Below are 25,824 nucleotides of genomic sequence, written 5' to 3' on the forward strand. Positions count from 1 at the left end.
TTTGGGTGCAGGCTTGTAACGTTGCAAAACTGGAACATATAATGCAAAAAGGAAAAAATGGAATTTGTAATCTCCACATGAGGTATGGCGCCAGTGTGCACAAGCTGGAGATTGTTAAGACTCCATCCATCAGCCAAAAAAAACTATCTGTGCTTTTCTGGGCAAGAGGTAAAACAGGGCAACAAAACAGAAAAGACCAACAATTGTCTAACCCTTTAGAAGCAGTCCCTGTTGTGGCTCCAGTAGTCGAATAGATGGTTTTCTTCAAAGCACGGGGTTACTTACAAGAGGGGCTTGGAAGTCTTCCTCCTGGGTCCCATACTTGATGGTGCAAAAGTCCTTCTTTAATGGGACACTGACAGGCCCAATAAGCATAAATTATCTATATATATGTATGCACAGGTCTTCTAATGTGTATTAAAAACATATAAGTCTAACCCCTGTCCACCTTATAAATACAGCAAACTCCCGTTTTATAACCTGATGTAATCACTCTTCTTTCTGCCCAAGGGGCGGCGTTTCAGCTCCACTTCTGCCCAGCCAGCCGCCCCCAACTGCCGTTTTGAAGCGGCGCCCAGCTCATCAATATTCACTTCGCTGGGGGCGGCTTCTGCTGTCCCCGAGGTCTTTGAGAGCAGCGCTCGCCCAATAGAAAGCTATGAGCTTCTGCGCATGCGCCCGGCACCCTCACTCGCCGGGATCACATCGCGCCTGTGTCCCCTCTGCTTCTTTGAGGCCGCTTCAGCCTCTCCGTTCTGCGCCTGCGCCGGGCACTCTTCTGAGCAGCGCTTCAGAGCGCTGCTCTCAAAAGACATCGGGGACAGCAGAAGCCGCCCAGCAAAGTGAATATTGATGAGCTGGGCGGTGCTTCAAAGCGGCGGTTGGGCAGAAGTGAAGCTGAAACGCCGCCCCTTGGGCAGAAAGAAGAGCGATTACATTAGGTTATAAAACATCAGTTTGCAGTGTTCATAAGGTGGACAGGGGTTATACTTATATGTTTTTAATACACATTAGAAGACCTGTGCATACATACACTGCGTGCAGAATTATTAGGCAAATGAGTATTTTGACCACATCATCCTCTTTATGCATGTTGTCTTACTCCAAGCTGTATAGGCTCGAAAGCCTACTACCAATTAAGCATATTAGGTGATGTGCATCTCTGTAATGAGAAGGGGTGTGGTCTAATGACATCAACACCCTATATCAGGTGTGCATAATTATTAGGCAACTTCCTTTCCTTTGGCAAAATGGGTCAAAAGAAGGACTTGTCAGGCTCAGAAAAGTCAAAAATAGTGAGATATCTTGCAGAGGGATGCAGCACTCTTAAAATTGCAAAGCTTCTGAAGCGTGATCATCGAACAAACAAGCGTTTCATTCAAAATAGTCAACAGGGTCGCAAGAAGCGTGTGGAAAAACCAAGGCGCAAAATAACTGCCCATGAACTGAGAAAAGTCAAGCGTGCAGCTGCCAAGATGCCACTTGCCACCAGTTTGGCCATATTTCAGAGCTGCAACATCACTGGAGTGCCCAAAAGCACAAGGTGTGCAATACTCAGAGACATGGCCAAGGTAAGAAAGGCTGAAAGACGACCACCACTGAACAAGACACACAAGCTGAAACGTCAAGACTGATTTTTCTAAGGTTTTATGGACTGATGAAATGAGAGTGAGTCTTGATGGGCCAGATGGATGGGCCCGTGGCTGGATTGGTAAAGGGCAGAGAGCTCCAGTCCGACTCAGACGCCAGCAAGGTGGAGGTGGAGTACTGGTTTGGGCTGGTATCATCAAAGATGAGCTTGTGGGGCCTTTTCGGGTTGAGGATGGAGTCAAGCTCAACTCCCAGTCCTACTGCCAGTTTCTGGAAGACACCTTCTTCAAGCAGTGGTACAGGAAGAAGTCTGCATCCTTCCAGAAAAACATGATTTTCATGCAGGACAATGCTCCATCACACGCGTCCAAGTACTCCACAGCGTGGCTGGCAAGAAAGGGTATAAAAGAAGAAAATCTAATGACATGGCCTCCTTGTTCACCTGATCTGAACCCCATTGAGAACCTGTGGTCCATCATCAAATGTGAGATTTACAAGGAGGGAAAACAGTACACCTCTCTGAACAGTGTCTGGGAGGCTGTGGTTGGTGCTGCACGCAATGTTGATGGTGAACAGATCAAAACACTGACAGAATCCATGGATGGCAGGCTTTTGAGTGTCCTTGCAAAGAAAGGTGGCTATATTGGTCACTGATTTGTTTTTGTTTTGTTTTTGAATGTCAGAAATGTATATTTGTGAATGTTGAGATGTTATATTGGTTTCACTGGTAAAAATAAATAATTGAAATGGGTATATATTTGTTTTTTGTTAAGTTGCCTAATAATCATGCACAGTAAGTCACCTGCACACACAGATATCCCCCTAAAATAGCTAAAACTAAAAACAAACTAAAAACTACTTCCAAAAATATTCAGCTTTAATATTAATGAGTTTTTTGGGTTCATTGAGAACATGGTTGTTGTTCAATAATAAAATTAATCCTCAAAAATACAACTTGCCTAATAATTCTGCACTCCCTGTATATACATAGATAATTATGCTTATTGGGCCTGTCAGTGTCCCTTTAGGCTGTGCGACATCCTCATTGCTGTCACTGCTAGCTCTGGTGCTCTCCACAGCTGTAACTCCAGCAGAAGCTTCATCTGCGACCTCCTGGTGGCAAGACGTTTAATTGCCAGATCACCCTCTTCTGGAGGATCCTCTGTAAGCCTTGGCTTTTTCCTGGTAGGTGACGGATTCTCCGGACAACAAGAAAGGATAGACCCTTCGTCTTTCATAGCAAGAAGCTGCGGATTCGGAGTTGGTTCCAGAGTGCATGGAGCAGCATCAGTGGACGACTCCTTATCCTCACACACCTCAGGGCAGGGCTCCTGTTTGGTGGGTTCAGGCTGTACAGCAGCAGTAGTAGTAGTAGGCCCCGAGAATTCTGTAGTGGCAGTGATAATAGCCACAGACTGGCTCTTTTACTGGCCCTGCGATTCCAGTAGTCAGAGGCAACAGTGGTAACCTTCGCATGGCAGATGGCCCGCTTCTCCCTAACGGAGGGACTGGAAGTCTTCTTCACTGTTGTTGCAGCGGTTGAAAGTCCCTAGTGGCAATGACCATGGCCACAGGGCAGTCCTTCTCTGACTCCATTAATGTAATAGAGGCATGATGCACATGGCTGCAGCTGCTGATGGTGGAACACTGCGGTCCAAGTGGGTGATCTCTTCGCTGTCAGACATGGCTTTTGATACTCTATACCAGACTAGAGGGGTCAGCGTAAGCTACAATGCAATTTAAGTGCACGTTTAAGCAGTACTCACTCAATCCTCAGACCAGAGGACTCCCCTGCATAACGGAAACGGGACGGATCCATTTTGCAACCCATAGACTTTTATTGTGACGGAATGAATAACGGAATGCCTCTAAAGGCATTCCCGTTATGCATTCCGTCAAAGAATTGCGTTACGGTCCGTGGTAATGGAATCCATAACGCAATTCTGCTTTTACCACCAAACGAAGCGTGAACGAATTTCAAAATATGAAATTCGCTCATCTCCATCAATAAAGACAGTAGCAGGATGCAGGAGTGGTAACACCTCTCCGGGGGTGTTTTATCCACCTCACTGAGGTGGTCGCACATGCTCAGTCCTATCCTTCAACGGTCACCAAACGTATCTTCTGTTAGGAGCTGGAGCAGTTACAGGGAAAGAGCTGCACCCTGAAATAAATCTAGCAGAACAATTGGAGTAATGAATAGTGATGAGCGGGAGGTGCCATATTCGATTTCGCAATATTTCGCGAATATTCGCATGAATATTCGTGTTATATTCGTCGAAATCGAATATTCGCAATTATTCCAATTATCGCGAAATTATTTTTTCGCATATTGCGAAAATTTATCTTGATAGTATAAGGCAACGTTCCTATGCTAATGACTATGGCTAGGCTAATATGTGTATTTTACGAAATTTCGTAATATTGCTCTAACTTCGTCTCTTAGAATATTACGAATATTCTAAAAGACGAAGTTAGAGCAATATTAAGAACATTTGCAAAAGTCGAAATTGCGATGCGAGTAATATAACACGAAATAGTCGCATGAAGATTTAAACTTAGCACTGCTATATTCCATATTCTAGCCTAATATGGAAAATAGCCCTGCTAAGTTAGCACTGCTATATTCCATATTAGGCTAGAATATGGAATATAGCTGTGCTAAGTTGAAATCTTCATGCGACTATTTCGTATTATATTACTCGCATCGCAATTTCGACTTTTGCAAATGTTCTTAATATTGCTCTAACTTCCTCTTTTAGAATATTCGTAATATTCTAAAAGACGAAGTTAGAGCAATATTACGAAATTTCGTAAAATACACATAGATTGTATTTAAGCTAATATACTGCTATAGTAATAATTTTTAATAGTGTACATGTTTTACAAAACTTAAGTTCAGAAGAGGCAAAAAAAAATTACAGGAAAAAAAAGGGATTATAGCACTATATTAGCTAAATTACAATCTATATGTGTATTTTACGAAATTTTGTAATATTGCTCTAACTTCGTCTTTTAGAATATTCGTAATATTCTAAGAGACGAAGTTAGAGCAATATTACGAAATTTCTAAAAGACGAAGTTAGAGCAATATTAAGAACATTTGAAAAAGTCGAAATTGCGATGCGACTAATATAACACGAAATATTCGCATGAAGATTTCAACTTAGCACTGCTATACTCCATATTAGGCTAGAATATGGAGTATAGCAGTGCTAAGTTGAAATCTTCATGCGAATATTTCGTGTTATATTACTCGCATCGCAATTGCGACTATTGCGAAATTTCGTAAAATACACATATAGATTAGATTGTAATTTAGCTAATATGGAATATAGCAGTAAGTTGAAAACGCCACTGACTGGAGCAGCCAGGAAGCCAGGAATCCAAAGGACAGGTAAGAACAACTTTAGGGAAGTGGGAAAGAAAAAAATATAATAAAAAAAAAAAAGAAAAAAAAAAGAATATTCGATTTCGCGAATATATAGAACGATATTCTAAATATTCACGAAATCTCGAAATTGCGATATTCGAGAAAAAAATTCGCAATTCGAATATTCGCGCTCAACACTAGTAATGAATGGGGAGATCTCTGGATCCATGTGAGGTACAGGGCTGGTTCTAGCTTTGTTAGAAAGAGATTGTCATGTACTATAGGAGGTCTGACTTTCATTTTTACATCAATCATGGCACATCCCCTTTAAAAGTGGACTTGTCAGATTTCCTGACATGTCATTTTTAGCAAATAGCATGCTTTCTTAACCACCTCCGGACCGCCTAACGCAGGATCGCGTTCCGGAGGTGGCAGCGCTGCGCACAGTCACGCATATACGCGTCATCTCGCGAGACGCGAGATTTCCTGTGAACGCGCGCACACAGGCGCGCGCGCTCACAGGAACGGAAGGTAAGAGAGTTGATCTCCAGCCTGCCAGCGGCGATCGTTCGCTGGCAGGCTGGAGATGTGTTTTTTTTTAACCCCTAACAGGTATATTAGACGCTGTTTTGATAACAGCGTCTAATATACCTGCTACCTGGTCCTCTGGTGGTCCCCTTTGTTTGGATCGACCACCAGAGGACACAGGTAGCTCAGTAAAGTAGCACCAAGCACCACTACACTACACTACACCCCCCCCCCATCACTTATTAACCCCTTATTAGCCCCTGATCACCCCTAATCACCCCTGATCACCCCATATAGACTCCCTGATCACCCCCCTGTCATTGATTACCCCCCAGTCATTGATCACGCCCCTGTAAGGCTCCATTCAGACGTCCGCATGATTTTTACGGATCCACTGATAGATGGATCGGATCCGCAAAACGCATCCGGACGTCTGAATGAAGCCTTACAGGGGCGTGATCAATGACTGTGGTGATCACCCCATATAGACTCCCTGATCACCCCCCTGTCATTGATTACCCCCCTGTCATTGATTACCCCCCTGTAAAGCTCCATTCAGATGTCCGCATGATTTTTACGGATGCACTGATACATGGATCGGATCCGCAAAACGCATCCGGTCGTCTGAATGAAGCCTTACAGGGGCATGATCAATGACTGTGGTGATCACCCCCCTGTCATTGATTACCCCCCTGTAAAGCTCCATTCAGATGTCCGCATGATTTTTACGGATGCACTGATAGATGGATCGGATCCGCAAAACGCATCCGGACGTCTGAATGAAGCCTTACAGGGGCATGATCAATGACTGTGGTGATCACCCCATATAGACTCCCTGATCACCCCCCTGTCATTGATTACCCCCCTGTCATTGATTACCCCCCTGTAAAGCTCCATTCAGATGTCCGCATGATTTTTACGGATGCACTGATAGATGGATCGGATCCGCAAAACGCATCCGGACGTCTGAATGAAGCCTTACAGGGGCATGATCAATGACTGTGGTGATCACCCCATATAGACTCCCTGATCACCCCCCTGTAAAGCTCCATTCAGATGTCCGCATGATTTTTACGGATGCACTGATACATGGATCGGATCCGCAAAACGCATCCGGTCGTCTGAATGAAGCCTTACAGGGGCATGATCAATGACTGTGGTGATCACCCCCCTGTCATTGATTACCCCCCTGTAAAGCTCCATTCAGATGTCCGCATGATTTTTACGGATGCACTGATAGATGGATCCGATCCGCAAAACGCATCCGGACGTCTGAATGAAGCCTTACAGGGGCATGATCAATGACTGTGGTGATCACCCCATATAGACTCCCTGATCACCCCCCTGTCATTGATCACCCCCCTGTCATTGATTACCCCCCTGTAAAGCTCCATTCAGATGTCCGCATGATTTTTACGGATGCACTGATAGATGGATCCGATCCGCAAAACGCATCCGGACGTCTGAATGAAGCCTTACAGGGGCATGATCAATGACTGTGGTGATCACCCCATATAGACTCCCTGATCACCCCCCTGTCATTGATCACCCCCCTGTCATTGATTACCCCCCTGTAAAGCTCCATTCAGATGTCCGCATGATTTTTACGGATGCACTGATAGATGGATCGGATCCGCAAAACGCATCCGGACGTCTGAATGAAGCCTTACACGGGCGTGATCAATGACTGTGGTTATCACCCCATATAGACTCCCTGATCACCCCCCTGTCATTGATCACCCCCCTGTCATTGATCACCCCCCTGTCATTTATCACCCCCCTGTCATTTAGCACCCCTCTGTAAGGCTCCATTCAGATATTTTTTTGGCCCAAGTTAGCAGAATTTTTTTTTTTTTTTCTTACAAAGTCTCATATTCCACTAACTTGTGTCAAAAAATAAAATCTCACATGAACTCACCATACCCCTCACGGAATCCAAATGCGTAAAATTTTTTAGACATTTATATTCCAGACTTCTTCTCACGCTTTAGGGCCCCTAGAATGCCAGGGCAGTATAAATACCCCACATGTGACCCCATTTCGGAAAGAAGACACCCCCAGGTATTCCGTGAGGGGCATATTGAGTCCATGAAAGATTGAAATTTTTGTCCCAAGTTAGCGGAACGGGAGACTTTGTGAGAAAAAAATTAAAAATATCAATTTCCGCTAACTTGTGCCAAAAAAAAAAAATTTCTATGAACTCGCCATGCCCCTCATTGAATACCTTGGGGTGTCTTCTTTCCAAAATGGGGTCACATGTGGGGTATTTATACTGCCCTGGCATTCTAGGGGCCCCAAAGCGTGAGAAGAAGTCTGGTATCCAAATGTCTAAAAATGCCCTCCTAAAAGGAATTTGGGCACCTTTGCGCATCTAGGCTGCAAAAAAGTGTCACACATCTGGTATCGCCGTACTCAGGAGAAGTTGGGGAATGTGTTTTGGGGTGTCATTTTACATATACCCATGCTGGGTGAGAGAAATATCTTGGTCAAATGCCAACTTTGTATAAAAAAATGGGAAAAGTTGTCTTTTGCCAAGATATTTCTCTCACCCAGCATGGGTATATGTAAAATGACACCCCAAAACACATTCCCCAACTTCTCCTGAATACGGCGATACCACATGTGTGACACTTTTTTGCAGCCTAGGTGGGCAAAGGGGCCCATATTCCAAAGAGCACCTTTAGGATTTCACAGGTCATTTACCTACTTACCACACATTAGGGCCCCTGGAAAATGCCAGGGCAGTATAACTACCCCACAAGTGACCCCATTTTGGAAAGAAGACACCCCAAGGTATTCTGTGAGGGGCATGGCGAGTTCCTAGAATTTTTTATTTTTTGTCACAAGTTAGTGGAAAATGCTTATTTTTTTTTTTTTTTTTTTTTTCATACAAAGTCTCATATTCCACTAACTTGTGACAAAAAATAAAAACTTCCATGAACTCACTTTGCCCATCAGCGAATACCTTGGGGTCTCTTCTTTCCAAAATGGGGTCACTTGTGGGGTAGTTATACTGCCCTGGCATTCTAGGGGCCCAAATGTGTGGTAAGGAGTTTGAAATCAAATTCTGTAAAAAATGACCTGTGAAATCCGAAAGGTGCTCTTTTGAATATGGGCCCCTTTGCCCACCTCGGCTGCAAAAAAGTGTCACACATCTGGTATCTCCGTAATCGGGAGAAGTTGGGGAATGTGTTCTGGGGTGTCATTTTACATATACCCATGCTGGGTGAGAGAAATATCTTGGCAAAAGACAACTTTTCCCATTTTTTTTATACAAAGTTGGCATTTGACCAAGATATTTATCTCACCCAGCATGGGTATATGTAAAAAGACACCCCAAAACACATTCCTCAACTTCTCCTGAATACAGAGATACCAGATGTGTGACACTTTTTTGCAGCCTAGGTGGGCAAAGGGGCCCACATTCCAAAGAGCACCTTTCGGATTTCACAGGTCATTTACCTACTTACCACACATTTGGGCCCCTAGAATGCCAGGGCAGTATAACTACCACACAAGTGACCCCATTTTGGAAAGAAGAGACCCCAAGGTATTCGCTGATGGGCATAGTGAGTTCATGGAAGTTTTTATTTTTTGTCACAAGTTTGTGGAATATGAGACTTTGTATGAAAAAAAAAAAAAAAAAAAAAAATCATCATTTTCCACTAACTTGTGACAAAAAATAAAAAATTCTAGGAACTCGCCATGCCCCTCACGGAATACCTTGGGGTGTCTTCTTTCCAAAATGGGGTCACTTGTGGGGTAGTTATACTGCCCTGGTATTCTAGGGGCCCAAATGTGTGGTAAGGAGTTTGAAATCAAATTCAGGAAAAAATGAGGAGTGAAATCCGAAAGGTGCTCTTTGGAATATGGGCCCCTTTGCCCACCTAGGCTGCAAAAAAGTGTCACACATCTGGTATCCCCGTACTCAGGAGAAGTTGAGGAATGTGTTTTGGGGTGTCTTTTTACATATACCCATGCTGGGTGAGATAAATATCTTGGTCAAATGACAACTTTGTATAAAAAAATGGGAAAAGTTGTCTTTTGCCAAGATATTTCTCTCACCCAGCATGGGTATATATAAAATGACACCCCAAAACACATTCCCCACCTTCTCCTGAGTACGGAGATACCAGATGTGTGACACTTTTTTGCAGCCTAGGTGGGCAAAGGGGCCCATATTCCAAAGAGCACCTTTCGGATTTCACAGGTCATTTTTTCCTGAATTTGATTTCAAACTCCTTACCACACATTTGGGCCCCTAGAATGCCAGGGCAGTATAACTACCCCACAAGTGACCCCATTTTGGAAAGAAGAGACCCCAAGGTATTCGCTGATGGGCATAGTGAGTTCATAGAAGTTTTTATTTTTTGTCACAAGTTAGTGGAATATGAGACTTTGTAAGGAAAAAAAAAAAAAAAAAAAAAAATCATCATTTTCCGCTAACTTGTGACAAAAAATAAAAAGTTCTATGAACTCACTATGCCCATCAGCGAATACCTTAGGGTGTGTACTTTCAGAAATGGGGTCATTTGTGGGGTGTTTGTACTGTCTGGGCATTGTAGAACCTCAGGAAACATGACAGGTGCTCAGAAAGTCAGAGCTGCTTCAAAAAGCGGAAATTCACATTTTTGTACCATAGTTTGTAAACGCTATAACTTTTACCCAAACCATTTTTTTTTTACCCAAACATTTTTTTTTTATCAAAGACATGTAGAACTATAAATTTAGAGCAAAATTTCTATATGGATGTCGTTTTTTTTTGCAAAATTTTACAACTGAAAGTGAAAAATGTCATTTTTTTGCAAAAAAAACGTTAAATTTCGATTAATAACAAAAAAAGTAAAAATGTCAGCAGCAATGAAATACCACCAAATGAAAGCTCTATTAGTGAGAAGAAAAGGAGGTAAAATTCATTTGGGTGGTAAGTTGCATGACCGAGCAATAAACGGTGAAAGTAGTGTAGGTCAGAAGTGTAAAAAGTGGCCTGGTCTTTCAGGGTGTTTAAGCACTGGGGGCTGAGGTGGTTAAAGGGGTTCTGTGCCTTATTGTTACTGATGATCTGTCCTTTGGATAGGTCATCAGCATCTGATCAGCCTCGGCCTTCGTGCACCTTCCCACAGGCCAGTGACGTCACAACTATAGGTCACGTGCCCTGGGCACAGCTCAGCCCCATTCACTTGTATGGCGTGACCTATAGTGGTGACATCACTGGCCTGCAGGACACTATGAGAAAGCCGAGGTGCTAATGCGAGCGTCGCTGCCTTTTCAAACAGCTGATCAGCGGGGGTCCTGGGTTTCAGACCTCCACCAATCAGATACTGATGATCTATCCAGAAGATAGATCATTAGTAAGAAAAAGGTGGACAACCCCTTTAAAACTGCAGGTTCCTCATTTTTTTCCCTCCTGAAAAAAAAAAAAAATGAATAAATTGAGAAATGGCTGTTACCATATCCTTTGGTCAATACGCATGCCCCTCGACACAGCCTCTCTCACCACAATTTGGATTGGAGGTCTGACTGACCTTCCGATACTGTCCAATCAGTACTGAGAGAGTGACGCACCCCATTCGCTTCAATGGAGCTGAGCTGCAATACCAAACACAACCCATGGCCATGTATGGTACAAAGTCCTTTTGGAGGATGTGGCACCCTTATGGTTTACCTCCTGAAGGTCTAGGGTAAGTGTGTGTGTGGTCATCCCCATGGAACAACTTGGATCCCCCTTCTGGAGAAACCAGACCTCAGTTAAGACTACGGTCAACACCTGGGGTGGTAGTCTAGGTGAATGCCAGATCACAATGGTTCTTCCTTGGTTTCAGCTGAGGATGGCCACCTGTCCCTGAACTTTATAGGGCCTTCTGGCTCGAGGTATGAGGATTGGTTTATGGGAGCCCTTCTCTTGCTACCTTGTGATAGACCACATCTTTGTGCACTTTTTAGGGTACTTTCACACTTGCGGCAGAGAGATCCGGCAAGCAGTTCCATCGCCGGAACTGCCTGCCGGATCAGGCAAAACGTATGACAACTGATGGCATTTGTAAGACTGATCAGGATCCTTATCAGTCTTAAAAATGCCTGATCAGTTGAAAAAATGCATTGAAATGCCGGATCCGTCTTTTCGGTGTCATCCGGCAAAACGGATCCGGCATTTATTTTTTTCACCTTTTTTTCAGTCTGCGCATGTGCAGACCGGAAGGACGGATCCGGCACTAATACATTCCTATGGGAAAAAATGCCGGATCCGGCATTCAGGCAAGTCTTCAGTTTTTTTCGCCGGAGATAAAACCGTAGCATGCTGCGGTTTTCTCTTTTGCCTGATCAGTCAAAATGACTGAACTGAAGACATCCTGATGCATCCTGAACCGATTACTCTCCATGCAGAATGCATAGGGATAAAACAGATCAGTTCTTTTCCGGTATAGAGCCCCTAGGACGGAACTCAGTGCCGGAAAAGAAAAACGCTAGTGTGAAAGTACCCTTCGTGTGGGTATTTAGTATTCTTTTAAAATGGCTATTTTTTATCTTTTTACTGAAAGCCGGAGATCGTGAAGAAAGTCATGATTTCCGGCTTTCAATAAAAAATAAATTAAAAAAAACAGCAATTTTAAAAGAATACTAAAATACAGAGATGCAGAAAAAAATGTAAGTAAAAAAATATCACAGCACTTCCTTTCTTCCTCTCCTTCTTTCCTTTATTCTGTTTGTCTCAATAACAACTGAGAAATATATATAAAAAAAAAAAAAAAAAAGTCTTCTTCCGTGTGTGTTCCAGGAGGTCATTCATGTCCCCCCTGCTCCTCCTCACTGTCCTATGACAAGCTGGTGGCAGGAGCAGGAGCCTCTGTGCCGTTTACCATTTACAGTGGAACAAAACTATTAAGCCCCGCCCCTTGTCTAAGCCCCTTCCCCCCATTCCGTCACTATTCAGGGGGGGGATTAATGCCTTTATTCTGTGCAGGATTTGTACAAGACTCAGGATGATGTAGAAAATGAGTCGGCCTTTAATTTTAGCATTTATTTCTAGTTCTTTAAAGGGGTTCTCCAGGCTCTACTATATTGATGACCTATCCTCAGGGTGCCAAGTGTCGGACCCCCGCCGATCAGCTGTGTGAGGAGACGGCGCGTCCAGTGCACACGTGCCGTCTACGGTCTCTGTTGCTTTGCAATAGGAAAAGAGACGGTAGATGGCACGTGTGCACTGCGCGTGCCATCTCCTCATACAGCTGATCAGAAACCCCACCCCTTCCCGATCTAATATTGATGACCTATCCTGAGGAAAGGTCATCAATATAGGAGAGCCTGGAGAACCCCTTGAAAACAAACCAATATAAGCACTTGAACTTGCTCAGCTTTTATATAAAGCTTAATAGAAATAGGCGTAATAAGGCTATAAATAAGAATCTGTGCTGCTGGAAATACAATGGAGAAGATCATCGTGCATGTCGATGTGACTGCAATAACAACCACACAAACACTCTATTATGAAATGCACAAGGACATATTATTATAGATGTCTTTGTTACAATAGCTGGAAGTCTACTGAAGATATTAGATTAACCTTCTCTTATATATTACTTATAATACCGCAGCTCACTAATACAGACTTGTTATGGGAATTATTACTTTAATAAAACGAGAGCAATCTTATCATTGAGTTCTGGGAGAAGAAACCATATTGTTAAGATTTGTTTCAGCAGTGAAAAAAATAGCTTTTGGTTGTTTTCATATTTTTTTTTTTTACCTTCAAACCTATAGAAAACCACTCATAATACCGCGTTATATCACCAAGTGTGTGAATTAGGCGTCAATTACACTGTATAGATGCAGCCCAAAAAAAGCAACTAATGAAAGATATGGTTACATTCACTAGGCCCACTGTGGGCATTATCCTGGCATCTAGGAGCAGTAAGTGCCCCACTGTGCGCCTGGTGATTGTAACCATCCGTTGGTCTTTTGTTTGGCTTTTTTCAGTTATCATTAATCTGCACCTAACTGACCTTCTTCTTTGCTGTGGAGGGGAGAGCATCTCCGTCTTTGGTTACCTGATGAGCCCCACAATCTGGAGGGAAACGCGTCAGAACAGAAAAAGCCAGTGTAGGGTGTATGTAGGGTAGGTTCCGGTACTGGGCTGGGTTCGCCTTGCAGGAGGGTGCCTCACACCGATAGGAGTCTAGTGACGTAGGGTGAATTGGCCTTCCCCCTTTCACTCTCTGCCTATATTCCTATTTTTTATATTTTTTTTGCTTCATTTATTCCACCATGGGACTGATATGGTGGATGCAAAGTCTGTAGTATTCCCCATTTTGGTAGTTATTGTTTTATTTTAGTATTAAAGGGGTCAGCAAGTGGCATTTATCAAGTAGAGAAAGTTAATACAAGGCACTTACTAATGTACTGTGATTGTCCATATTGCCTCCTTTGCTGATCGGATTCAGTTTTCCATCACATTATACACTGCTCATTTCCATGGTTTCGACCACCCTGCAATCCAGCAGTGGTGGCCGTGCTTTCACACTATAGGAAAAAGTGCCGGGCTCTCGGGTAGCCAAGACTGTGGGAGCTCACATAGGCTGGTGTTTTTTCCTATAGTGTGGAGGCACGGCCACCGCTGCTGGATTACAAGGTGGTCGTAACCATGGAAACGAGCAGTGTATAATGTGATGGAAAAATGAATCCAGCCAGCAAAGGAGGCAATATGGACAATCACAATACATTAGTAAGTGGCTTGTATTAACTTCCTCTACACGATAAAGGCCATTTGCAGAAGTGACACAACCCCTTTAAGTATTAAAAGTTACGTTTTATGAACTGTGTACCCTGTGATATATATGACATAGCATGTCAAACATGGAAGCAAGTTATCTGGCACACTTAAATCATACTTATCAGTATCTGATAGGTGTCGGACCCCCACCAGGGATCCCCGCCGATCAGCTGTTTGAAAAGTGTCTGTGAAGGTTCTCATTTATCCAGGTCATGGTATATCTGTAAAGAGTAAATCAAGGCAACTGGACGTACTGTAGATTTCTTGAAAACTTTTCACTCGTTCTTCCAACGAGCTTTCTCAATTCTGAGTGACTGTACAAGAATTCTCTGGGAATAAATATGTAACTGAATCAACATCTGGTAATTATACCCTGCATGGGGTCAAAGGTGTTGATTCCATTATCCTAATTGGAGTCAGTAGGTGATAATGACCTCCCAGAAAAAGGTGTCAAGACAGCATTGTATGTGGCAGACAATAGATGTCTAACTTCAAGAAATCTACAGTAAGTCCAGTTGCCTTGATTTATTCTTTACAGATAGCGGTTTGAAAAGGCAGTGGTGCTCCTTTGAGCGCCGTGGCCTTCTCACAGTCTTTCCTAGGCCAATGACGACACGTTCATCTGTCATGTGGCCTAGGTGCAGCTCAGCCCCATAAAAGTGAATGTGTCACGGTTCTCCCGGCCGCCTCTGTGCGACAGCAGCGTCCAGTTGTTGGGGGAACCAGTGCTGCAGACGTCGGAGCCCCCGGCCAATGAGAAGGTACGCCAGAGCTCTTGAACGTCAGGGCGTGTGCACACAGCATGCCAGCCTGAGCTGCCTTCTTCTTGTATAAAAGGCCTTCATGAGCCGGGGAATTTCTTGTCCTCTGGCTCCCCCTACTGGTCCCCTGGACTTATTGAAGACTCCTCTGGCTTTGGATTTCTGGATATGGTATTGTGACTACATTTTTGGCTTCTGGCATCGTATTGATCTCCTGGTTCTGGCTTTTTGGTGTGATTGTTTTTCTCATTTGCCTCTGTCGTTCCTTGTACTGCATTGTCCGACTGGCATTTGACCCTTTTTTCGTACGACGATCCTTCACGTATTGCAGACTAGGGCAGTCATCCAGTTGTGGAGTCTCTGCTTAGGGCAACCGTGCAAGTAGGTAGGGATAGTTGGTCTGAGCAGTTTTAGGTCTGCACTATCCCTGTTTTCGTGTGACGATAGTCGTTATCCTGACAGAATGAGACTGAGCACGATACCAAGCACAGCCGCTATCAAATGTACGGCGATGTGCTCTGCTTGGTAAGCTTATAGAAGGCTGCAGCGCTCACAGGAGGCCAGGGGTACACCTACCCTTTCTGCTGCCTGAGGCGAAAACTAAAATAATCATTGCCCATGGCCCTTCAGCTGCCCCCCTCTTTCCCTTACCTGGTGCTGCCTGAGGCGATCTCCTCACCTGGCCTCATTGGTGGTGCATCCTTGAGGAGCACCAGTGCCTTCTCAAACAGCTGATCGGCGGGGGGGGGTCTCCCACTAATCAGATACTGATGGTCATCAGTATTAAAATCTTTGAAAACCCTTTTAAGTGTGGGGAGATATATTAACATTTAATAAACACAACATATCGGCATGCTCCTCGGTAATTTACTGTGTCATAGTCACATAACAGTACAACAATTAGGTGGAGTGACCACCAAAATAGGGTCAAACGGTAACTAATAGCAATAAGAACTATAAAGTATACGTAGTTTCTTGTGAAAGGGAGTAAATCTGCTTCCACCAAATACATTTTGGCCAAAATTCCTCGTCAAATTCCATGGAAAGGATTCTTGTTGATCATCTAGCTACAAGATGGACACTGTGAATGTGAGAGATTATCTCTAAAATGTTCTTATCTACAAGTCAGCTGATCCTTTGGCAGGAGAAAGGAGACCTTGGCTAACATCTGGAATGTTGTCAAGCTATTATTCGGAGCCCAAAACTTTGTTTTCTTATTATTTTATTAAATTCAACGATTCCAACTAAATTGGAATTGATTTGATATATTCAGGATGGGCGTAGTGAGGTAGGCCGCCCGAAACTGCAAAACTGCAAGTTGTTTTATCGGAAATTGTGGTGTTGCGATTCAGGTGAAATATGACTACTTAAAGGGGTTCTCCTAGACCAGCAACCCCTTTAATTATAGTCAGACACGGTGAAGTAATTGAAAGAAAAAAAAAAAAAAAAAAAAGAAGGCACTATCACTTTGGTTCCAATGTTTAGCTTCTAGTCCCCGCTGGACCGGACGTGAGACGTGCCATCTACATGCATATCACTGCTGCTGGCCAATCAGTGGCCTCACTGCTGTCACTGGTCACGTGTCTGCACATGTCACTGCTGAGGCCACTGATTGGCGGACAGTGGTAACGTGTGTTTAGATGCCACATCCCATTTCCGTTTCAGCGGTTCTCATTGTAGATTGTTCAGTCTAGTTTCTGGATATGATTATGGGGGCATCGATCTTGTCTGATCTACTGTTTACAACATGCAGACGTGGACTATAGTGGCCTGTGGTCAGGAGATGTTCATTGACCTCTATGGAAGAGAGTGTTGTGTGACTGGTGCAGAGGTCATGGTGCAGGGAGTAGGAGAAGGTAAACAGTTTTACATAAAACAATAGGTCATTTTCTGATAACACATTCCCTTTAAAGGGGTTATCCCATAACTAACGTAAAAATCAGATAATCAGACATCATATAGTACATGACAATCTCTTTCTAACAAAGCTAGAACCAGTCCTGTACCTCACATGGATCCAGAGATCTCCCCATTCATTGTTCTGCTAGATTTATATCAAGCTGGCAGCTCAAGGGAGTGTCTTTTCTGCTGCAGCTCAGGGGGCGTGTGCATGCTCTCCCAATCACAGCTCAGGGGGCGTGTCCATGCTCTCCCTATCACAGCTCAGGAGGCGTGTCTATTCTTTCTCCATCACAGCTCAGGAGGCAGCTGAAGGATGAAACTGAGCATGTGTGGCCATCTCAGTGTGTATGTCAAGAAATAAGAAAGAAAAAAAAAAAAACAGCAGGTGGCGCTATACTGATATTTTATTGAATAACTCAGTGGCTATGCTAAATTTTTTATTACAGGCAATTACAAAAGAATTCAGATCCAGGGGCTGGTTTGAAAACTGTAGAATATTTTTTGTGGGACAACCCCTTTAAGTTGTGTCTGAGATCCTCATTGCTTCGGCACTCCAGCTGCTGTGAAACTACAACTCCCAGCATGCAACACGCTCACCTGTTCTTCTACCTCCCATAGAAGTGAATGGAGCATTCTGGGAATTGTAGTTTCAGAACAGCTGGAGTGCCAGAAGTTGTTGATTCCCATCTTATACAATAAGTTCCCAGTGGCAGGCTCATGGAATAGGTCATAGCAGATAGGTGGACAAACTCTACTCATGCCATGAAAAATCAGTATTGAAGGAGTCAATCAAGTGATCAACCGGGATTCTGCTTGTTTTAAGGAAAGCATCACGCTCAATACCCTTTACCCTTGGTTTACTTATCTTATATGCACTCTAGAAAATATAACCCCAGTGTTTACAACGTCCTCACATCTTATCCTCATGGGCATAGCAAGAAACCATGGGGCCTCATAGAAAATCTTGGATGGAGGCCCCACTCGGCAATGCCCATCAGTAGGGTCAATCCAGAAACGGGCAATTACTCTGTTCTCTGTGCCTTCGCCTCCTCAACTGCTCGGCCCCATAGCAGTTACTGGGCCTGCTACTGTAATGGGTTTTTGGTACCTTGGGCAAAACCTATTGATTCCAAGCAACACTGAATGGATTCTATCAGTGGAGATAATCCTAAAGGCCCATCCTCCATCCATACAGAATAGATTATTTGGGAACCATTCCAAAAGAAAGAGACCTTAGTGATAAGTGACTGTCTCCAAAGTCACCTATAAATGGTCTTCTGCTGGAGTTGTGTGGCCCATTATTGAAAGATTCCTGTGGTACTCTGCTGAGTCCTTGGGACCTTGGGTTGGGCCAGTGACAAAAGTCTCCAAGTAGAGTCAATTTAGTTTTATGGGCGATTACAGGAGACCCACCTATAAGGTCCACCATGAAGTAATGATGTAAGTTTTCCATGGAATACACATGTTGAACTAGATATATCATAGTCTTATGAGCTACGTTGTTACCTACATTTTTAGATTGTGGTATGGATATTTTCTTTGCCATTTTCTGTATAGCATTGTACTGAAGATTATTCATAGGTCAGGCCATTTCCTTTCCTTTGTATATGTCAATACATGAAAGAGGCAGGAGTTATGGAGAACCAAAGGCTGACACCTTTGATTCTGAGGAGCTTATGACTTTGTACTTTTGTCCCATTACTGAGCCGTATCTTCCCATTACGGCACATGTGTATTCCCGCAGCAATCTGTTTGAGGAGTCTAAATCACTCAGACCCTTCGGTATTCTTACATGCAACCATCGCTTACATCATCTGCCATCATTCACTCTTCTGGACCCCCCTCGTTTTAATGCAAGTTTTATTTCTGTTCTAAAAAGAATATAACCAGGTTATATAACCATGAAGACAGGCTATGCCAATAACACGGGGCCCTTCTTGAGTAGTTGTTACAGATTCTGAGGAAATGGGGGACATTTCTGTGCCAGGACCCCCTTTCCCATTTGAAGTACCCCAGACTATGGGGTATCTGCAAATGTTTTATTGTAAATAGCTTTGTATTATTATTTTATACATTGTAATGTATTTTTCTAACAATCCTGGTCCTGCCCTCTTAGTAGAAGTGAGCTAGTCCCATAACCTGAGAAGGGAGAGGAAGCACACTGCAGAGCTCCTGCAAAGGATTCTTCAGGGAGAAGACCATTAAAACACGTCTTCAAGTAAATCCTTGAGACGTCAGACAGCGGAGTGACCAGCTAACACCTGCATCAAAGACACCTCTAGATGGTGAGGGACCACAACTACAGTCTAGATCGGATAGTGAACATCTACTATTTCAAGGGCTAAACTGCAGCCATCCAACCTGCCTCCATATTCCTTATTCAACTTGGAATTGGAATCCAACACTTGAAGTTACATTTTTGAACTTAGTAAAAGAGACCATTATAAGTTTACTTCTGGCTTTATTCTTCAAAACTGCATTTCCAATGTACCGATCCCCAGGGACAAACGACCTGACGGAGTACACAGTTACAACATTGGTCAGGGCCACTACCACTCCAATCCTCTGCAACAGCTCCTCAGGTTCTCGCTGCACATGTACTATGACATGGCCCCTACAGCAAAGAAAACAAACGCCATTCTCTTCAGTCTTAGGCTGCAAAATCTGGCACCATTATGGGGCCAATTTTATTTTGCTGTGGGGACCCTCTCTTCTGTGCAGGCCACAGGCCCCTATCTACCCATGATAATCTTAAACGTGTCATCCAAGATTTTGATATTGATGGCCTATCCTCAGGATAGGTCATTAATATCAGATTGGTGGGGTTCTGACTCCTGTCACCCCCAACAATCACCTGTGTGAAGAGAGCACAGTGCTCCGATGAGTGTTGCGTCCTCTTCCTAGTGATGTCATCGGTTACATGGCCTAGGCAGGGCCGCTGATAGAAATCATGGGGCCCCGTACAGCATACATGACGGGGCCCCCTTCAGCTCCACCCCCTGATCCCTCCTTCAGCCACACCCCTGGCCCCGCCCTTGGCCCCTCCCCAGACGCCGCCTTCTGTAAGCCCTGTAAGGCTTCATTCAGACGTCCGGATGCGTTTTGCGGATCTGATCCATCTATCAGTGGATCCGTAAAAATCATGCGGACGTCTGAATGGAGCTTTACAGGGGGTTGATCAATGACAGGGGGGTAATCAATGACAGGGGGGTGATCAGGGAGTCTATATGGGGTGATCACCAGAGTCATTGATCACGCCCCTGTAAGGCTTCATTCAGACGTCCGGATGCGTTTTGCGGATCCGATCCATCTATCAGTGGATCCGTAAAAATCATGCGGACGTCTGAATGGAGCTTTACAGGGGGTTGATCAATGACAGGGGGGGTAATCAATGACAGGGGGGTGATCAGGGAGTCTATATGGGGTGATCACCACAGTCATTGATCACGCCTCTGTAAGGCTTCATTCAGACGTCCGGATGCGTTTTGCGGATCCGATCCATCTATCAGTGGATCCGTAAAAATCATGCGGACATCTGAATGGAGCTTTACAGGGGGTTGATCAATGACAGGGGGGTAATCAGGGAGTCTATATGGGGTGATCACCACAGTCATTGATCACGCCCCTGTAAGGCTTCATTCAGACGTCCGGATGCGTTTTGCGGATCCGATCCATCTATCAGTGGATCCGTAAAAATCATGCGGACATCTGAATGGAGCTTTACAGGGGGTTGATCAATGACAGGGGGGTAATCAATGACAGGGGGGTGATCAGGGAGTCTATATGGGGTGATCACCACAGTCATTGATCATGCCCCTGTAAGGCTTCATTCAGACGTCCGGATGCGTTTTGCGGATCCGATCCATCTATCAGTGGATCCGTAAAAATCATGCGGACATCTGAATGGAGCTTTACAGGGGGGTGATCAGGGAGTCTATATGGGGTGATCACCACAGTCATTGATCACGCCCCTGTAAGGCTTCATTCAGACGTCCGGATGCGTTTTGCGGATCCGATCCATCTATCAGTGGATCCGTAAAAATCATGCGGACATCTGAATGGAGCTTTACAGGGGGGTGATCAATGACAGGGGGGTAATCAATGACAGGGGGGTGATCAGGGAGTCTATATGGGGTGATCAGGGGTGATCAGGGGCTAATAAGGGGTTAATAAGTGACGGGGGGGGGGGGGTGTAGTGTAGTGTAGTGGTGCTTGGTGCTACTTTACAGAGCTACCTGTGTCCTCTGGTGGTCGATCCAAACAAAGGGGACCACCAGAGGACCAGGTAGCAGGTATATTAGACGCTGTTATCAAAACAGCGTCTAATATACCTGTTAGGGGTTAAAAAAAACACATCTCCAGCCTGCCAGCGAACGATCGCCGCTGGCAGGCTGGAGATCAACTCTCTTACCTTCCGTTCCTGTGAGCGCGCGCGCCTGTGTGCGCGCGTTCACAGGAAATCCCGGCTCACGCGAGATGACGCGTATATGCGTCGCTGAGCGCAGGGCTGCCACCTCCGGAACGCGAATCTGCGTACAGCGGTCCGGAGGTGGTTTGGTTATGTCGAGGCTGCCCGGGCCCCCCTGCCAGCCGGGCCCGGTACAACTGGGCCAGCTGTACTGGCCTATCAGCGGCCCTGGACCTAGGCGTAACTCAGTCCCTTTTAAGTCAATGGTGCTGAGCTGCAATACCAAACTAAGCCACTATAGAATGTATGGCCCTGTGCTTGGTGAGCTATCAGAAGTCTACAGTGCTCATGGAAGGGCCACGGCCTCCTGATCAGTGGGGGTGCCTAGGGTCTGATCGGATATTGATAACCTATCCTGAGGAGAGGTCACTATTAAATACCTGGAAAATCCCTTTAACACAAGGACATCCTACAGGTATAGAAGGACCCTATCTGGTCAAAAAATATAAAAATATGCATAACTACCTATAGAAAAATACAAGACAAGAACAAAATAGCAACCATATCCCCCATCTGGTACCTCTAATGTGACACGTCTCAACTCTTGAAAATGAGAAGTGTTCCCCAACCTGTGACTCTGAAGTTGTTACAGAACTACAAATCCTAGCTTAGGAAACCCTGGGTTTGGGTAGTAACTTGGCACATGTTACTTATAAATCCCAATAATTACATATATTTGGTCTCTTACCTGGTGTCCTTTTTGATATAGCAAGAATTGGTGCGAAGCCCCTGTGATGTATGTTGTGGTTATATCCAGGTCTCTGTTGAAATATGATAACAGGAACATGTAGTTAGAATAATGCTTGTAAGGTAGCAGGAAGGGGGTCTGGTTCCTGGAAGCCCCATGTTATGTTCAGCCATGGTCGCTGGAAGGGAAATGTGGTATTACGTTCCGGCCATAGATATGTAGAGGGGCTTTAGAAGACCCGTCAGATCCATGTCTTGCACAGCCATTCGTTTGCAAGTGTAATGACCCAGAGTGCCAGTACTACTCCTTTTGACACCTTGTTACCATTTCCTATGTAAAGTATGTCATCTAAGAATAATGGGCATAATTATCCCATGTAACTGTTGCGTTCCATGTAATGTGCCTGGTACCACAAGGTGGCAGCAACACTTGGCAGTGCTAGTTGCAGAGAATGGACTGGATTGTCCATTCTCTCTCCCTGGGGCCCCGTACCCCCTTCCAGGCCCCTTGTAGCTCCCCTAAAATGACCAGAGCGGCCGGTTACACATACAAACGCCTGCTCCATAGATTTCTATGGAGCACTGTACTCAGCTGCTATGGGGCCCCCGTTCTCGTGATCGGTGGGGGTCCCAACAGTAGGACCCCCAATGATCTTAAAGTTATCCTCTATCCTGTGGCAGCTGGATCAACCCTATTAAAATAGGAATACTGTGTGATAGGGTTGACCCTGCTGATCAAAATGATACCTGTCGGTTGTGGCATTTCAGAGAAAAAAAGATTGTTATTCTTTATGCAAATCAGGGCTTTAGTGCACTGAGGGGCAGAGGTGCACCAAAGGGCTAAGCCCTCATCTGCTTAATGAATAAAAAAATAAAAATCCTCAGTAACACTGCAAGTAAATCTCAGGTATTATTTTAATCAGCCTGGTTTAATAGGGATGATCCTTCTGACTGGTTCCTTTAAAACATGTTTTAATGATATCCCTACTTACTAATAAAAAAAACTACAATAAACTCACCAAGTGCATCCCCTATTATTCACCTGTCCACAGGGTCGGACTGGCCCATGAGAGTACCAGAGGATCCTCCGGTGGGCCCTAAGCTCTGACAATAATGGACTCCTAGTAAAACAGGGCCCTTAAGGTTCTATATACATGGAGGATGGGCCCTCAGAATGATTTCCTCTTGTGGACCTAAGGGACGCTGCCTGCCGATGATGAGGCAACAGATCACTGGACCACCGCAGTCAATCCATGCCCATGAAATTGAGGTTTTTGTCACTACAGATGATGTCATCAGGACCAGCCCTACATTGGAGGATGTCCTCTGCGGTACCGTCTGTTGGTACCCCCTCCAAATGGCGTACTGCCACACAGCATACAAATACCAATACCATACGGTGTGGTGCCCAAATAACAGTGCCTTCCTTTAGCTGAAGAACATGTCCCTACACCGGGCATCCTCAAACTGCGGCCCTCCAGCTGTTGTAAAACTACAACTCCCACAATGCCCTGCTGTAGACTGATACCTGTAGGCTGTTTGGGCATGCTGGGAGTTGTAGTTTTGCAACAGCTGGAGGACCACAGTTTGAGGATGCCTGCCATACAGTCACCTAAATAATAAGGCTATACAGTGCTGCCACCACCACCATAACATTGGGCCCAACCAGACACCTGGGTGCTACTTCTCTACCCCCTATAGCTACTGCCCAGTGTCAACATTACACATAGACACATGCTGCATGCATCGATGTCGTCTCCAAAATACAGAGATCAATTATTGCGCCCCAATTTTTGCTGTCCCCACACACAACCTAAACTGAATCAGATCAACATGCAATATCCACACATCTGGCATCACTCACGAATCAGTGATCTCCAACATGTGGCTCTCCAGCATGTTGGGAGTTGTAGTTTTGGAACAACTGAAGAACCACAAAGTTGCAAACTACTGCACTAGACTAGACAATACATTTTGGGGTAAATGTTCCTACTCAACTTTCTGTATTTAGTTAAAAAAAAAAAATGCTACAATAAAAATTGTGTTCCCAGTTTGGTTCATTGTTCTCTTGGAAGTTTAAAAAATAAATACAAAAAATTACAATGTACGATTTTGGGGGTAGATTTAAAAATAATGTTACCTTACAATGGAAAATTCCAAAAGTTAATGGTCAAGGCTGAAAAGATCCTCCCTTCCCCCACGATCTTCAAAGGGTTAGGCCACTTTAGTCAGTGATTGGGAGACCAAACCAGGAGCGGAGAGAGGGTATAATGGAAAGTTTTGCATTTGTTTTTGACCAGCACCTGGTTTTGGGTCAGAATCACTGATGGAAATCACTGGTCAAATGCTGACTATGTAAAAGTCTAATCCACATGTCCAGTGTGGAAATCATGCTCCGTGTATGAGCGCGACTCCCCGTTCTGGACACTGCTCATTTTTCAGGAGCGTACGGCATTATACTGATTTATAATGCTGTATCTCTCTGCATGACCTTACTGCTACAGAATCAGGGTCCATTCACACGTCCGTAAAATGGGTCCGCACCCATTCCGCAATTTTGCGGAACAGGTGCGGACCCGTTCATTTTCAATGGGGCCGGAATGTGCTGTCTGCATTTGCGGATCCGTACTTCCGGATCCGCAAAAAAAAATAGAACATGTCCTATTCTTGTCCGTAATTGCGGCCAAGAAAAGGCATTTTCTATGAGAGTGCCGGCGATGTGCGGTCCGCAGAATGCGGAACGCACATTGCCGGTGTCCGTGTTTTGTGGATCCGCAAAACACATACGGACGTGTGAATGGACCCTCATAGTGACATAAAGCGGTCAGTATAATTCCGTAGATACAGGTCATGCAGAGACACACAGCATTATAAATCAGTATAATGCCGTACGCTCCTGAAAAAACGAACAGCGTCCATAACAGGCAAACACGTTGACACGCAGAGCGCGATTTCTGCACTGGACACGCTCGTGTGGATTTAATAACAAGTAGCATGTCAATTGCGTTTGCGGTTTTAGCTGCGGATTTCACCCCTTTCAATGGAAGGACGAGATCTGCGTTAAAACCTCTGCTAGACATTGCGGATTTTAGAAGCGCACGGAAATCTTGCACCTGTGTGCAGGTGATCTAAAGGTTAAATATAGGTTTCCTGTGGACCCAGACAATATATAGAGAGAGAGGACATAACTTCACGCACTTACCTGCATATAGCAGATCTGGCCTAGGTGAAACACCAGGAGACAGAGCCATGTGAAGTGGCCGGCCGCCTCCATGCCGCGTCCTTGCCTCCTGTGATGAAAGTTTGCTGTCGGCTTCAGCTAAAGCAAATACAACACTGATGGTCAAATGGTCATTTTGCTGTTTTGCAAGCAGCTGTGACTTCCTGCTCTTCCCTCCTCCTCTCTAAGCACATTGCAGGCAGAGGGAAGATTTAGCATGTAATTATTAACCACTGATGTGGTGGGCGATCTTGTAAGTGGTAAAGAGGTTATGTCATTATTGCAAAAAATATATATATAAAAAAAGACTAAAATATAATAAAAGATCAACTCCAGCCAAGAGTCCCTGCTTTTCCCCAAAAATCCGGCTCAGAAGATGTCTCTCTTTTGCAAATGACCGATATATTTGCATTCATACATTTACAATATTGTTTGGTCTAGTTTACACATCTCCGCATTTACAGGACCGTATGTATTTTGCAATCTGCAAAATGCGGATCCGCAAAAAATACGGATGACAGCCATATG

At 44.5% G+C, this 25,824-nt stretch overlaps 1 protein-coding gene across 1 annotated transcript in view; it reads right to left on the reverse strand.

Annotated features, from left to right (window-relative positions):
* Positions 1-25,449, reverse strand: part of HGFAC (HGF activator) — a 96,440-nt gene extending 70,991 nt beyond the window's left edge. The window contains exons 1-2 of the mRNA XM_040419176.1: positions 25,279-25,449; positions 22,078-22,150 (exon numbers count right to left, since the gene is read on the reverse strand). Of these exons, the coding sequence (XP_040275110.1) occupies positions 22,078-22,150; positions 25,279-25,350 (145 nt within the window). The 5' untranslated portion in view covers positions 25,351-25,449. The remainder of the gene's footprint in view (positions 1-22,077; positions 22,151-25,278) is intronic.
* Positions 25,450-25,824: the final 375 nt, after the last annotated feature.

Source organism: Bufo bufo, chromosome 2, assembly GCF_905171765.1.
Source record: "Bufo bufo chromosome 2, aBufBuf1.1, whole genome shotgun sequence".
NCBI classification, from domain to species: domain Eukaryota; kingdom Metazoa; phylum Chordata; class Amphibia; order Anura; family Bufonidae; genus Bufo; species Bufo bufo.